The 13,904-nt window shown below is 36.6% G+C and overlaps 1 protein-coding gene across 1 annotated transcript in view; it reads left to right on the forward strand.

The window, feature by feature from the left end:
* Nucleotides 1-13,904, forward strand: part of LOC138765291 (collagen alpha-1(VII) chain-like) — a 174,885-nt gene that overhangs the window by 95,900 nt on the left and 65,081 nt on the right. Inside the window, exons 22-23 of the mRNA XM_069942337.1 lie at nucleotides 3,285-3,428; nucleotides 4,479-4,604. Of these exons, the coding sequence (XP_069798438.1) occupies nucleotides 3,285-3,428; nucleotides 4,479-4,604 (270 nt within the window). The remainder of the gene's footprint in view (nucleotides 1-3,284; nucleotides 3,429-4,478; nucleotides 4,605-13,904) is intronic.

Raw genomic sequence — 13,904 nt, forward strand, 5'->3', positions numbered from 1 at the left:
ATTCCACATCTTTGGGTGAAAGATTTGCCCCTAAGATCCCTTTTAAATCTTTTCTCTCTTACTTTAAACCTAGTTTTGGATTCCCCTCCCCTGGGGAAAATATTGTGGCCACATAAATTCTGGAAGAACTCAGCTGGTCTTTTCAGCATCCCCAAAAAAAAACAAAGATATATTGTCAATGTTTTTGGGCCTGAGCCCTTCTTCAAACAATAAGAATGAGCCAGAAGCAGGAACTCTCGGAAAGACTCAGAATTCAGACAATGCTGACAATTCCCTGTCTCTTTTCGCACAAACATGATAAGTTCTTATCTTGTCCCTTATCATATCCCATTCTTATTCCTTGAAGAACTCAGGCCTGAAACATCGGCAATATATCTTTGCTTTTTGGGCACTGAAAAGATTGGCTGAGTTCCTCCAGCATTTCTGTATTTTTAACTACAATCACAACATCTGCAGACTTTCATGTTTCACTCAAAATACTGTGACAGTTCATCTTATCCATGTCCCTCATGATTTTATATATTGCCATATAGTCACTTGATTTGCAAAGGTACGTTGGAGATGGAATGAGTCATCTTTACTAGGACTACCCAATATGTGAGTCCAGTGAACAACCCAGTGGGGTTCAAAATGGCCCACCATCACATTCTCAGGCAACTAGGGATGGCCAGTATGCATGAGAGATACAGAAGGAGTGGGTCACAGAACCCTTCTGTCTGTGCTGCCATTTGAACAAATCCTGGTCAATCCCATGTCTCATTCACAATATGAATGAATACGTTTATTGTCATGTACTTTGTTAGAACGTGGTAATTGGGGTCCAAGATTTCATATTGCATTATAGCCAAGTCAGAGTGCCCATGGATAATCAAACCCAAATAGCCACCCTCCCTGCTGCCGACAGCCCCCCGGCGCAGGAAATCAGGGCTGGAGTGGCCAGCGTGGTACTACGGGGCTGGGGCGGCTGGTGCGGGACTACAGGGTCCACAGACACCAGTGCTATAAGCTATTCTGCGGATTAATGAATTGCATTCTAACGAGGTTTTACTGTATTATGTACAGGTGCAATGAAAGTGTTATTTGTTGCATCTTTTCCATTACATAAAGCACCCAACATGAGGAAAAAACATATTTAATATAAAAGAAAGAGAAAGAAATTCTATACGTTAGTAAAGCTCTTATCAATCACTGTCAAACAAAATGTCTAATCATGTACATCTCTCAGGGTGATCGAATACAAGGATACAAAACACTGAGAGGAGAAATGTCATTTCTCAATACCAAACAGCCCCTTATCCTGAGATATACCCTGGCTGATAATGTCCATGCAGTGGTGATCTGGAACCAGGGCAACCATCCCATCTACAGAGAGATTGCCAAATCTTCCTTTTGCCCTCCTGCAGCAGTGCTCTCCATGTCATTGGCTGTCCAGCTCTTCTAGTGCCAGCTGAGATTTCACAGGGTAACTAGGTGGTGGGAGACACTAGCAGAGTGAGACCTTCAGGTGCAATGGTGACTGCTGGTAGAGCAACTTGGCTTCACTCCTGCTCTTCAATGTGTGGAGTTTGGACTTTTTCCCAGTGACTATGCAGGTTCTTATAGATATTATGATTTCAACCCATAGAATCATGCAGCATTGAACAGGCCCTTCAGCCCAATGCACTTATGCTGTCCAAGATGGCATTCAGGCCTGGTTCGACTTTTCTGCATTTGGTCCATAATCTTCTAAGTCCTTCCTATCCATAAGTTTGTCTTTTGAATCTCCAAATTGTCCCTGCTTCTACAGTTACTTCTGCTCCCTTTGAGTGTGGAAAAAATAGCTCCTCAGGTCCTCCCTAAATGTCTCACCCTCACCTTAAACCAATGCCCAGAACTCCGCGCAGCACTCTAATTGTGAAATCACCACAATGCCTTGTAGAGCTGAATCATGAAGTTCCGAACTTTTAAATTGTTTACTTTTAAAAGTTTTTAAATTTAAATGTAGACATATAGCACGGTAACAGGCCATTTCTGCTCATGAGTCTGTGCCGCCCAATTTACACCCAATAACCTACATCCCCCAGTACATTTTAAACAGTGGGGGAGAAACTGGAGCCCCTGGAGAAAACCCACGCAGGCAAGGGAAAACATTCAAACTCCTTACAGACAGCACTTTAAAGACATTGGGCTAACTGCTATGCCAACCATGCTGCCCATTACTCAGTACTTCACCCAGTGAAGGTCAGTGTGCCAAACACCTTCCTCACCACTCTGTCCCTCTTTCAGGGAACTGTGCAAGTGTGGCACTAGGTCTCTCTGTTTAATAACACTTTGTGGGGCCCTACTATTCACCATGCAAGTCCTACCCGAGTTTGACCAAAGTGCAACGTCTAACATCATCCCAAAAATACATTGGCTCCTAGGCTAATTGAGAAATTGATGGGCTGTGAGAAAGAATGGGTTACAGGGAAATGGGTAGTTGAATGGGACTGATGGGATTGCTCTCTGAACCAGCATTGACTTAGTGAGCTAAATAGCCTGTGTCATCACAAAAATATAAGACTACAGGTTAGAGTTTGGAAGGGTTGGCTCAGGTTAGTTTAGACTTGCGGATTTTAAGCTTCCCCTCTAAACTCACATTCCCTATGCCATAAGTGCTCTGTGATTAGGAAGGGATTGCTTAAGGTGGTATGGGAGTGGGAAAGGAAGGTTGAGAATCACTGCTTTAGACCCAATTGTTACTGCAATATATTGAGAAAAACTGTCATTGGCCCATTTCCTTTGGAGTTATGAAACCGTCCACATAATGAATCAATTAGATACGATTAAAACAGTGGTTTTCAAACTTTTTCTTTCCACTCCCTTACTAATTACAGAGCACTTACGACATAGGGATTGCTTAAGATGGAATATGAGTTTAGGGGGTCAGGGACTTATTGAAGGACTTTTGCACTTTTATTAATTTTTTTTCTCTTTGTATTGTACAATTTGTTTACATTTTTAAATTTGTTTACATGTGTATGTTTAGAGCTTTTTTGCATGACTATTAAGTGATAATTTTGCCTCACCTGCAGGGTAAGGATCTTAGGGTTGTACGTGATGTCATGTATGCACACTGATAATAAATTTGAAATCTAAAGTAATGGAAGAACTGTTTAGTATCATTATAGCATGTACCTACTCCATTGAAAAAATCTTGATCAGGCCAAAAGTTTTTTTTTGTTTGATTTAGCAGGGTTTACATTCCAAAAGATCCTGTTTCAGTGCAGGTTATTATTGCAGTCATTTTTTCCCCTCCATTTTAGCCATTGAGGAGAGCAGGATGGTGAGTGGAGATATCAAGTCATTCAAGATCAAGAACTTGAAGCCTGGGACTGCTTATGCTGTTAGAGTCACACCCATAATTGGAAACAGGGAAGGAATCCCTGTCATCATCATGGCAAAGACCGGTGGGTATTTAGTGGCTTCTGTACAATTTAGCGCTGAGACTCTTCTCAAATCATCCAATCTCCTGCCCCACAGTTGCTGCTCGACTCACGGAACTACTGCAGCAGTTTGTTTTTTGCTTTTGCTTTTGTCTCAGAAAAATGTTCAGATTTGGAATTCCTCCTTAATCATGTGTTGTAAGCCTGGTATGTCAGTGACTGTGCATTCAAAACTCAGGATTATTTCACATTGTACAAGAATGCATTAGGTTGTGTCCTTGAGCAAAATTAATGTAAAACATGATTAGATACAAGAACATGGGTACAGTATGCCATTTGGCTCTTAGGACTGCCTAAAGAAATCTCTTGGTGCCTGCCACATTGACCACCGCCAGTGGGCTGTTATCGCCTCAAACCGTGCACCTTGGCGCCTCACAGTTCGGCGGGCAGCAACCTCCTTTGAAGAAGACCGCAGAGCCCACCTCACTGACAAAAGACAAAGGAGGAAAAACCCAACACCCAACCCCAACCAACCAATTTTCCCCTGCAACCGCTGCAACCGTGTCTGCCTGTCCCGCATCGGACTTGTCAGTCACCAACGAGCCTGCAGTTGACGTGGACATTTACCCCCTCCATAAATCTTCATCCGCGAAGCCAAGCCAAAGAAAAAAAACAGCCCTAGCTATCATTCAGATCATTGGCTAATCCTGTGCCTCAAGCCATCTTTCCTGCCGGTCTCCATATCACCCAGATGTCCAGAAATACAATAAAAATCTTACTAATGAAGAAAATAAACAGAAAATACAGGAAGCACTTAGCAAGCCAGGCAGCAACTGTGGAAAGAGAAGCAAAATTGAACTGAACCATTAATAGTTTCTCTTTCCACAGATGCTGCCTCATCTGTTGAGTATTCTCAGCTTTTCCTGTTTTTATTTCACGTAGTATTTGCAGTTTTGATTTTCATAGTAAGTAGGGAAGTCACTTTATGGTTGAATAACTGGAGGTTGTTATTGTGGGGAAGGATCATACTTGCTAGTATCTTGAAATATGTGACTTCCTCTGTAATGCCGGCAGCATTGTCCCAAGATGACCAGGTCCGTGATGTTCGGGTACTTGAAGCTCGCAGTGATGTTCTCCGGGTGTCTTGGGTTGGTGTTCGTGGAGCCACTTCATACAGGATCAGCTGGAAACGCAGTGATGGTAAGTCCCACTGGTGGCCATATCTGTGACAAAAGTCTCCACACCTGGTTGGAATTTCCTCTGCCTTGAAAAGCTTACTTTAAAACTTCATAATTGAGCAAAGGGTGTAGCAATGTCGTGGTTGAGCTACTGTCTATCAACAAAAAATTTGAATGACTAGTCAAGAGACTGGAATTAAAATTCCACCATCAGTGGGGAATTTAATTTTGTTATTGAATACATTTGGAATTTGGCTCAGTCCGCATGAAACCAATGGACTTCCATAAAAATCCATCTGGTTTATTATTTGTTTTTTCAGGAAGGAAGATATTTGATATTGAACCCACCAATGAGTTGATTGCTAACTCCCTATTTAATTTAGGGGCATGTAAGGGCAGGCTTAAATGCTGGTGTGACCAATGGCATCCACATCCTGTGGGCAAAAATTAATCTTTAGGTCAACTATTGTGATTTTCTTTTCATCACTTGGAGTTGACAATTCTTGTGTCAAATTGCAACAATTGTATAACATCTGTCTGGGCTTCTATACCTCTCTCGGCTGAAGATATCCATATAATCATTTAAAATATTTTTAAAATCTGTTTTAAATAGTTAATGCCTTGTACTGTGGCAGTACACAACAGATACACCGAGGGAAACAGCCACTCCAGAACTGCCCTGTCAAGCACTTCGTGCTGTCCCACACGGAGTAGTTGAGATGAAGAGTTTGGTTACTTTTAAAGGGGAGAAAGAGAGAAGGAGGAATGGGATCTGCTGTAAGGGTCTGATGAAGCAATTCAGCTGAATGGCTTGCATACGATCATTGAATCATTACATATCAGGTCCATAAGGTTCATCTTCGCTCCCACTCCATCAATCTCTTCGGGCTTTGTGAATTTTTTTAACCTTACTAATTTCTTTCTTAAACTCTCTCCTGCAAACTATTCCTTGAGATTCCCTTAATCCACTTACCTCTTCAAGATTCCCAAATTTTGCCATCAATGCTTTTCACCCTTACTGGGACATGCTGGTTCTGAATGTTCATGTACTCCAACTTTTTAAAAAAAAAACTGCCATTTGTTTGTTTCTGTTCACTCACAAGCAATTACTCCCAATCTACTCTCTCTTATTCTTCCCCTATTTTAAAACCTTAACTTGTGAACTAACCTTATTCCTTTTTTAACTATCTTGAAACATAGAACATATACTAGTAAAAACACAAAATGCTGGAGAAACTCAGGAGGTCAAACAGTGTCCTTTATGTAGCAAAGATTTAAAACTGATGTTTTGGGCTTGAGCCCTTCATTAAAGTATTTTGATGAAGGGCTCAAGCCTGAAACGTCGGTTATGTCTCACTATTGGTGAGACATAATTAAGGGAGTTAGTGCTGACCTAATCGGCACTTTTGGGTTTTTATTTTCATCTTCTTTTTCTTCTGTTATTTTATTATTTGGGGTTTCTTGCTTTCTATCTTTGGAGATCATGCGCTTTGAAAGTTGGCTTTGGCGCTGGGATGACCTGGGGTGGAGAGGAGAGTTGGGTTTTTTTGTAAATTATATTATGGTAACACATGGTTTGAATTATGTATCGTATAATGTGAATGGGCTCAATAATAAAAAGGAAGAGAGTTTTGGCTCATTATCAAGAAGTTGAAAGTAGAAATTGCTTAAACTCATCTAACTGAGAAAGAACATTAAAAGTTAAAGAGAGAATGGGTTAGTCAAGTTATAACCATCTTTTAATTCTAAAGCACAAGGAGCAGCTATTTTAATTAATAAAAACATGCCATTTAAATTCCAATGAACAATTATTGATCCTGTAGGTAGATTTGTGTTGGTAAATTGTCAAATTTATTCAGAATCTTGGATTTTTATGAATATGTATTCTCCTAATATAGATGATGAAAAATGTATTCAGTATACTTTTCTTAATGTATAAGTAAATGGAAATATAATAATTGGTGGAGATTTTAATTGTTGTTTGCGCTCAATTTTAGATAAATCTACAAATTTTTAATGAAAATGAAAAAAGCTAAAAGAATATTGACATTAATGGAAGATTTAAATTTGGTGGATATTTGGAGGAAATTGAATCCTGAAGAGAGAGTTTATTCAGTTTATTCTTATCGGTTTGATTCTTATTCTAGAATAGATTTTTAAATTTTTTTGGCTCATCTACAAGGAAGGATTGAGTATGTACAATATAAACCTAGAATTGTATCAAACCATTCACCATCATTGATGTCATGCTTAAATTCTGATAGAATTGAATCAATTTATATTTGGAGATTTAATTCGTCATTATTAAAAATGTAGAATTTTTGTGATTTTGTGAGAAGTCAAATACAGATGTATTTAGATACAAATATTAATTCAGTTTGTTATGAGCCCAAAGGACCCCAAAACCCAGTAGCAATAGACATTCACCAAGACAAGTAGTTACTTAAACAAAAATTGTTTTTAATTATCTTTAAACATGAAAACAGAATCAAGCTTTAACTTGTCTCTATTAACTTAACTAACCTTAACACCCTTCTAATTCTATGCGCACGTGAATGTAATGTGTGTGTAAATTTAAGTAAAGTTCTTTGGTTCACAGCCAATCTCACTTCGCATTCTTCCAAGTTCACGGGTTGTAGGCAATTCTTGCACTGTACACAGAATTTAACATGTATAAAGTTCACCAGGCTTTGATGCTCGAAAGGTAAATGTTTACCACTCAGAAAGGTTCTTCGGAGGTTTGCAGAGAGAGATTTGTTGCTCCAGGATTTCCACAACTGAGGTACCACCATTAGTCACCTCAATGTCTTGCTGATGAAACTTGCCCCATCAGGGTTCTCCAGATGATGACCTCTTTCTTTCAGGCTACCACAGAGTTCCTTTCTGATGCCCTATTCCAAGAGAAACATCAGACAGATAGCACTTCCAGTCATCCGCCACTCTGGAGCTTTCTGTTTCCAACAAGATTCTTGGCTTGCACTGTTCAGTATCTGCACACACACTAGCTGAGAGAGCTTGTTTCACCTTTCTCTCTCTCTCCAATTGAGACTGCTAGAAAGCCCATGTGATTCTCTCACTTGCCACAAAACCCCCACCTTCTTCAGCAAACCACAGGAGTTATCCTTCTGCTTCCATCTGTTGCTTTAGGTAAACAAAACACAGGAGTGACTTTTCTGTGAGCACCAAAGATACTTGCAAACAGCCAGCGTGTCTCCAGTCCAAAACAATAGTCTATTCATTTTTTTTAACTTCATTTAAGAATTTTACAAAATATTTCAAAAAAAGATACAAGATACAAATATAGATATATTAAAAAAGGAAGAAAAATATAAAAAATAATGGTATTAATGATAATATTCCCCCACCCCCCTCTCCTTCCCTCTTCTAACTACATCATGTTAACTTCCTACCCCACCCCTCAGAGTCTTAAAAAAATTATACATTTAAAATTAGTTAATCAACATGCCAACTCTTTACATAACTCTTACTTAAGTTCAATAACCATAAATCGAAATATAAACTCCACATTTTAATTAAAAAAAAGAATAATTATTTTGCAAATTATGTTATTTTTTCCAAATATAAATACAATTGCAATTCATTATGCCATCTTTGTATATTAAATTGCACATAATTTTTCCAAGTTATTGCTATACATTTTCTTGCAACGGCTCACCCTAACTGCAAAAATGCCAATTGTGGCTTATCAGCCAATCCCAAAGTAACAGCATTCATATAACCCAATCAACACATCATTGGATCCATTTGCAAATCAACTGTAAATAATTCTCTCAAAAATTTAATAACTTTTTCCCCCAAAAAATTAACTTTCTTACATGTCCATACACAATGCACAAAAGTACCTGTCTTTTCTCCACATCTAAAACACAAGTCTGTTGGACTAAATCCATATTTCTTCACTTCTCAGGAGTCAAATATAATTGATGAATAAAATTATAATTAACCATATTATATCTCACATTAATTAATTTTGTAACACTATCAATACAGATATTTGAACATTCCTCTCAAGACGATTCAATATCTAAATTTTTTTCCCATTTCTCTTTTTTCCTATATAGCCCAACTTTATCCATCTTTTCTTGCTATAACCGATATAAATCCTTTTGTTTCCTTGTCAACCATTAAAATCTGAAACTTAGATTAACTTGGTAAAATTAAATCCTTACCAAATTGTGTTCGCAAAAAATCTCAAACTTGATAATAAGCAAAAATAGAATTTGCAGAAATACCAAATTTCTCTTGTAATCTATTAATTGTAGAAAATTTACCCGCCTCAAAACAATCTTGTATAATACTAATTCCTTTCAGTTTCCAATTTTTCAAATAAGGATTATTTAAAGAAATTAGTTTATTCTGAGATAATGGTGATTTAGTCAAAATTTTCCATTTAGAGCCCTATAAGCTGATGCTACTTATACCAAATATCCAGTATATGTCTTAATACTGGTAAATTATATTTTTGTAACAATAAGGGATTCCATTTATAAATAAATTGACTCATTTCTTTCTCAAAAATATGATCCAATTCGACTTTAGCCCAGACAGGTGATTGTTGAACATCAAACAACCTATTAATGAATTTCAACTGTGCCACTTCATAATATTTTTGAAAATGTGGTCATTGAAGTCCTCCCCATTCATACTGCCATGTTAATTTATGCATAGAAACCCTAGATAATTTACCCTTCCATAAAAATAATCAAATTACTTTATTTAATTCTTTTGAAATTCTTCAGAACCACACATGGAATAGATGGAAAAAGATATTCATTTTTATACAGATTACTCTCCCAATTAAAGTTGGTGGCAAATCTTTCCATTTCTGTAAATTAATTTTAATCTTATTCAACAAAGGTATATAATTCCAAATATACAAGTCCTGATATTCTTTATTAACCATAACTCCTAAATATTTAATCTTAGCAGACTATTTAAATTTAGTAATCTGTCTACAATCTAAATAATCCTCATTTGATATTGGCAATATTTCACTCTTCTCCCAGTTAACCTTATAACCTGACATTATGCCATATTGATGTAATAAATTTTGCAGCACCCTAAGGATTCTTTAGGATGTATTAAATATAATATAACATAACAATTTACAGCACGGAAACAGGCCATTAGGCCCTTCTAGTCCGCACCGAACCAAACAGCCCACTCTAGTCCCACCTCCCTGCACAATGCCCATAACCCTCCATCTTCTTCTCATCCATATACCTGTCCAACCTTTTCTTAAATAATACAATTGACTCCGCCGCCACTATTTCTCCCAGAAGCTCATTCCACACGTCTACCACTCTCTGAGTAAAGAAGTTCCCCCTCATGTTACCTCTAAACCTCTGCCCCTTAATTCTTAACTCATGTCCTTTTGTTTTAATTTTTCCTCCTCTTAACGGAAATAGTCTATCCACATCCACTCTGTCTATCCCTTTCATAATCTTAAATACTTCTATCAAATCCCCTCTCAACCTTCTACTCTCCAAAGAATAAAGACCTAATCTGTCCAATCTCTCCCTATACTCTAGATGCTTAAACCCAGGTAACATTCTGGTAAACCTTCTCTGCACTCTCTCCACTCTGTTTATATCCTTCCTATAATTAGGCGACCAGAACTGCACACAGAACTCCAAATTAGGCCGCACCAACGTCTTATACAGTCTCAACATCACCTCCCAACTCCTATATTCTATGCAATGATTGATAAAGGCCAGCATACTAAAAGCCTTCTTCACCACCCTATTCACTTGAGTTTCTACCTTCAGGGAACGATGTACCGTTACTCCTAAATCTTTCTGCTCTTCTGTATTCATCAATGCTCTCCCATTTACCACGTATGTCGTGTTCTGATTCTTCTTACCAAAATGAAGCACCTCACACTTATCAGCATTAAATTCCATCTGCCATTTTTCAGCCCACTTTTCGAAGCAGCCCAAATCCCTCTGCAATCCTTGAAAAACATCAGCAGCAAACAAATTAATCTTATACTTTTGTTCACCTACTTTAATACCTTTAATATCCAAATTTTGCTTAATAGCTTGAGCTAAATGTTCTATTACCAAAGCAAACAATGCTGGTGAAAGAGGACAACCTTGTCTAGTTGATTGAGATAATGTAAAAGCTGATGAAATCAGACCATTCATCATTATTTGTGCTGTAGGATTAGTATATAAAGCTTTAACCCAAGTAGTAAAGATCTGTCCAAATTGAAATTTTTCTGAAACTTTAAATAAAAATTTCCACTCAACCCTATCAAAAGCCTTTTTTGCATCCAGTGTCACTATCATTGGTTGATTAGCTTGTTGTCTAGCAGCATTAATTATAGAAATCAATTTAGTGACATTACTAACTGAATATTGATCTTTTATAAATCCAGCTTGGTCAAAATGTACTAATTTTGGCAAATAATTAGCCAATCTATTAGCTAATACTTTTGCAACAATTTTATAATCTACATTTAATAATGATATTGGTCGATAAGAAGACACTTTTAATGGATCACTCTTTCTTTGGAATAACAGTAATCAACACCCTCAAAAACTCTTCTGGAAATGAACCCACTTCAATTGCCTGCTTCAAAACTTCCATATAAACCGGAAACAGCAAATCATTAAATTCTTTATATAATTCTACTGTAAACCCATCTTCACCCAGGGACCTTCCTCCCAACATTGATTGCAGTGCTTCCTTTAATTTCAATTCTAAATCATTAATATCCTCCCTAGTCAATGATGGCAAATTTAAATTAGCCAAGAACAAATCAGTTTGCTCAGTATTTTGTCTACTTTCAGATGAATAAAATTCATTATAAAATCTTTAAAAATCCTCATTAATTTCCTGAGGTTTATGTAATCTCCGAATCTTTCCTAATTGCATTAATCGTTCTTATGCTTGTTCCGGTTTTTAATTGCCAAGCTAAAACCTTATGAGCTCTTTCACCTAACTCATAATAATACTATTTTGATCAATTTTTCATATTTATAGGATTGCAATATATTATATCGTAATTTTAATTTAGATAAATATATCTTATTATCTTCAGTAGAATTCTTCTGAAATTCTTTTTCTAACTTTTCAATGTCTTTTTCCAAATTTTCAATCAAATATTGTTTTTTAAATTCTAGCTGTATAACTAATGATCTGACCTCTCAAATATGCTTTTAAAGCATCCCATAAAACAAATTTACTCTACACTGAATCTTGATTCATTTGTAAATAAAAAATAATTTGTTCCCTAATATATTTAATAAACTCATGTCTTTTTCATAACATCTCATTAAATCTCTAATGATAAATATTTGCTGCCTTCTCAGTACCTAAACAAGAAGCCAACAACAGTGAATGGTCAGACAAAATTCTATTTTTATACTCTGCAATTGAGCTGAAACTAAAAATAAATCATTCTAGAAAATGAATTATGCCGTGCAGAATAAAAGGAGTAATTTTTTTAGTCGGATATAATTTTCTCCATATTTCCACCAAATTTAAATCCTTCATTACCTCAATAATTCTCTTTGCCATTTTAGTTCTCTTCAGAGTGTTTGGAGATTTATCCAACAAATGTTCTAAACAACAATTAAAGTCCCCTACCACTAAGATATTTCCATTCGATTGGTTCAAATTTTAAAAAGTATCTGTAATAAATACTTCATCATCCTCATTCGGTGCATAAACATTCATCAAAGTCCAGGCTTCTGAAAATTTTTTACAGTTCACCACCAAAATCCTATCAGCATTAACAAAAAAAAATCCAAAATAAACGGTACTTTCTTATTTACTAAAATGGCTACTCCTCTGGCCTTAGAATTAAAAGATGAAGCAATCACATGTCCTACCCAATCTCTTTTCAATTTCAAATGTTCCTTCTCAGTTAAATAAGTTTCTTGCAAAAATGCTATAATCCACCTTCAACTCTTTAATATAATCCAATACACGTTTCCGTTTTATCGGATGATTTAACCCCTTAACATTAAATGTTGCAAAATTCAAATTATTCATTATCACCTATAGAGTGACACTTAACAAAATTTACTCTTACAATTAAACCAGCTCCCCTCTAAAACTAATAAAAGTCCTCCAAAAAAGGAAAAAAAGAAACAACAAAAACTTCCCTTCCCCCACTTACTAACTCAACTATCAAATACAAATACAAAAATTCCCCTCCTCCCCTCCCCCCCCCCCCCCCAAAACTGCTAAGCAGTACCCACCTCGTCGACCGGGTGTGATTGATACCATTAGTGGCAGATGACTTGGAATTCAGTGGGTCATCTGCCTCTCCCTGGCGAGACTTCTTAAAAAAAAAAAGCAAAAAGTTCATAAAATTATTGTCCAGTCTGCTTTATAATGCCACATCGATCAGCTGTAGCATCTCTATCTTCTTCAATTCACTCCCATTTCCGTTCTTGACTTTAGGAATGTTGATTACTGGCTTCTTGGAAAGATCAAAACTCAGTTTATTATCTGGTAAAGAATTAGCAAAAGAAAAGACATCTTGAGTTTTCTCAAAAAATTGAAACTGAACACTTTCAGAACAGCAGGATATCTAAATGTCAACCTGTAACCCTTCTTCCACCACACTGTCTTAGCTTTATTAAACTCCTTATGTGGCTGTATAACCTCCTGACTTAAATCCACATAAAAAAACCTCTACTACCTTGAACCATTATTGGATTCTGATCAATTCTGGCTTTCTGCACCACAGGACGCAAAATCGTCTCCCGATTTTGATAACTTATGCATCTAATTAAAACTGCTCTTGGAGGTTGTCCTGGCAAAGGTTTTCTTCTTAACACTTGGTGAGCCCTATCCAATTCCAATCCATCAGGAAACACTTCCACCCCTAATATTTCTGGAATCCATTTACAAAAAAATTTCATAGGGTCTTGACCTGCAAAGTCCTCTGGAAGTCCAACTAACTTTACATTATTCCTTCGACTTTGATTTCCCAAGAATCAATTTTCTGCATAAGCAAATTCTTTTGCATATCCCACCCAGATACTGATTCTTCCACTTAATCTATTCTTTCTTCCACATTCTTTCATCTTTCCTGTACTTCATCCACTGCAATCAAACATTTATTAAGATCTTCTTTCATAGCTGCAATATCACACACATCTGATATTTTACTTTTCACATCCACAAGTTGTTCATCAACATTATGAAAGCCAGTGGTTATATAAGTCATAATATTTTCATTCTGTTTTGTTAACACCTCAAACATTGTAACCACATCAGGTCCAGGTGAAGGATTAGAAGTAGATGAAGTAACAGATTTAAAAGGAGAACCCATTTTTGTAGT

The sequence above is a fragment of the Narcine bancroftii genome, chromosome 5 (genome assembly GCF_036971445.1).
Source record: "Narcine bancroftii isolate sNarBan1 chromosome 5, sNarBan1.hap1, whole genome shotgun sequence".
NCBI classification, from domain to species: Eukaryota; Metazoa; Chordata; class Chondrichthyes; order Torpediniformes; family Narcinidae; genus Narcine; species Narcine bancroftii.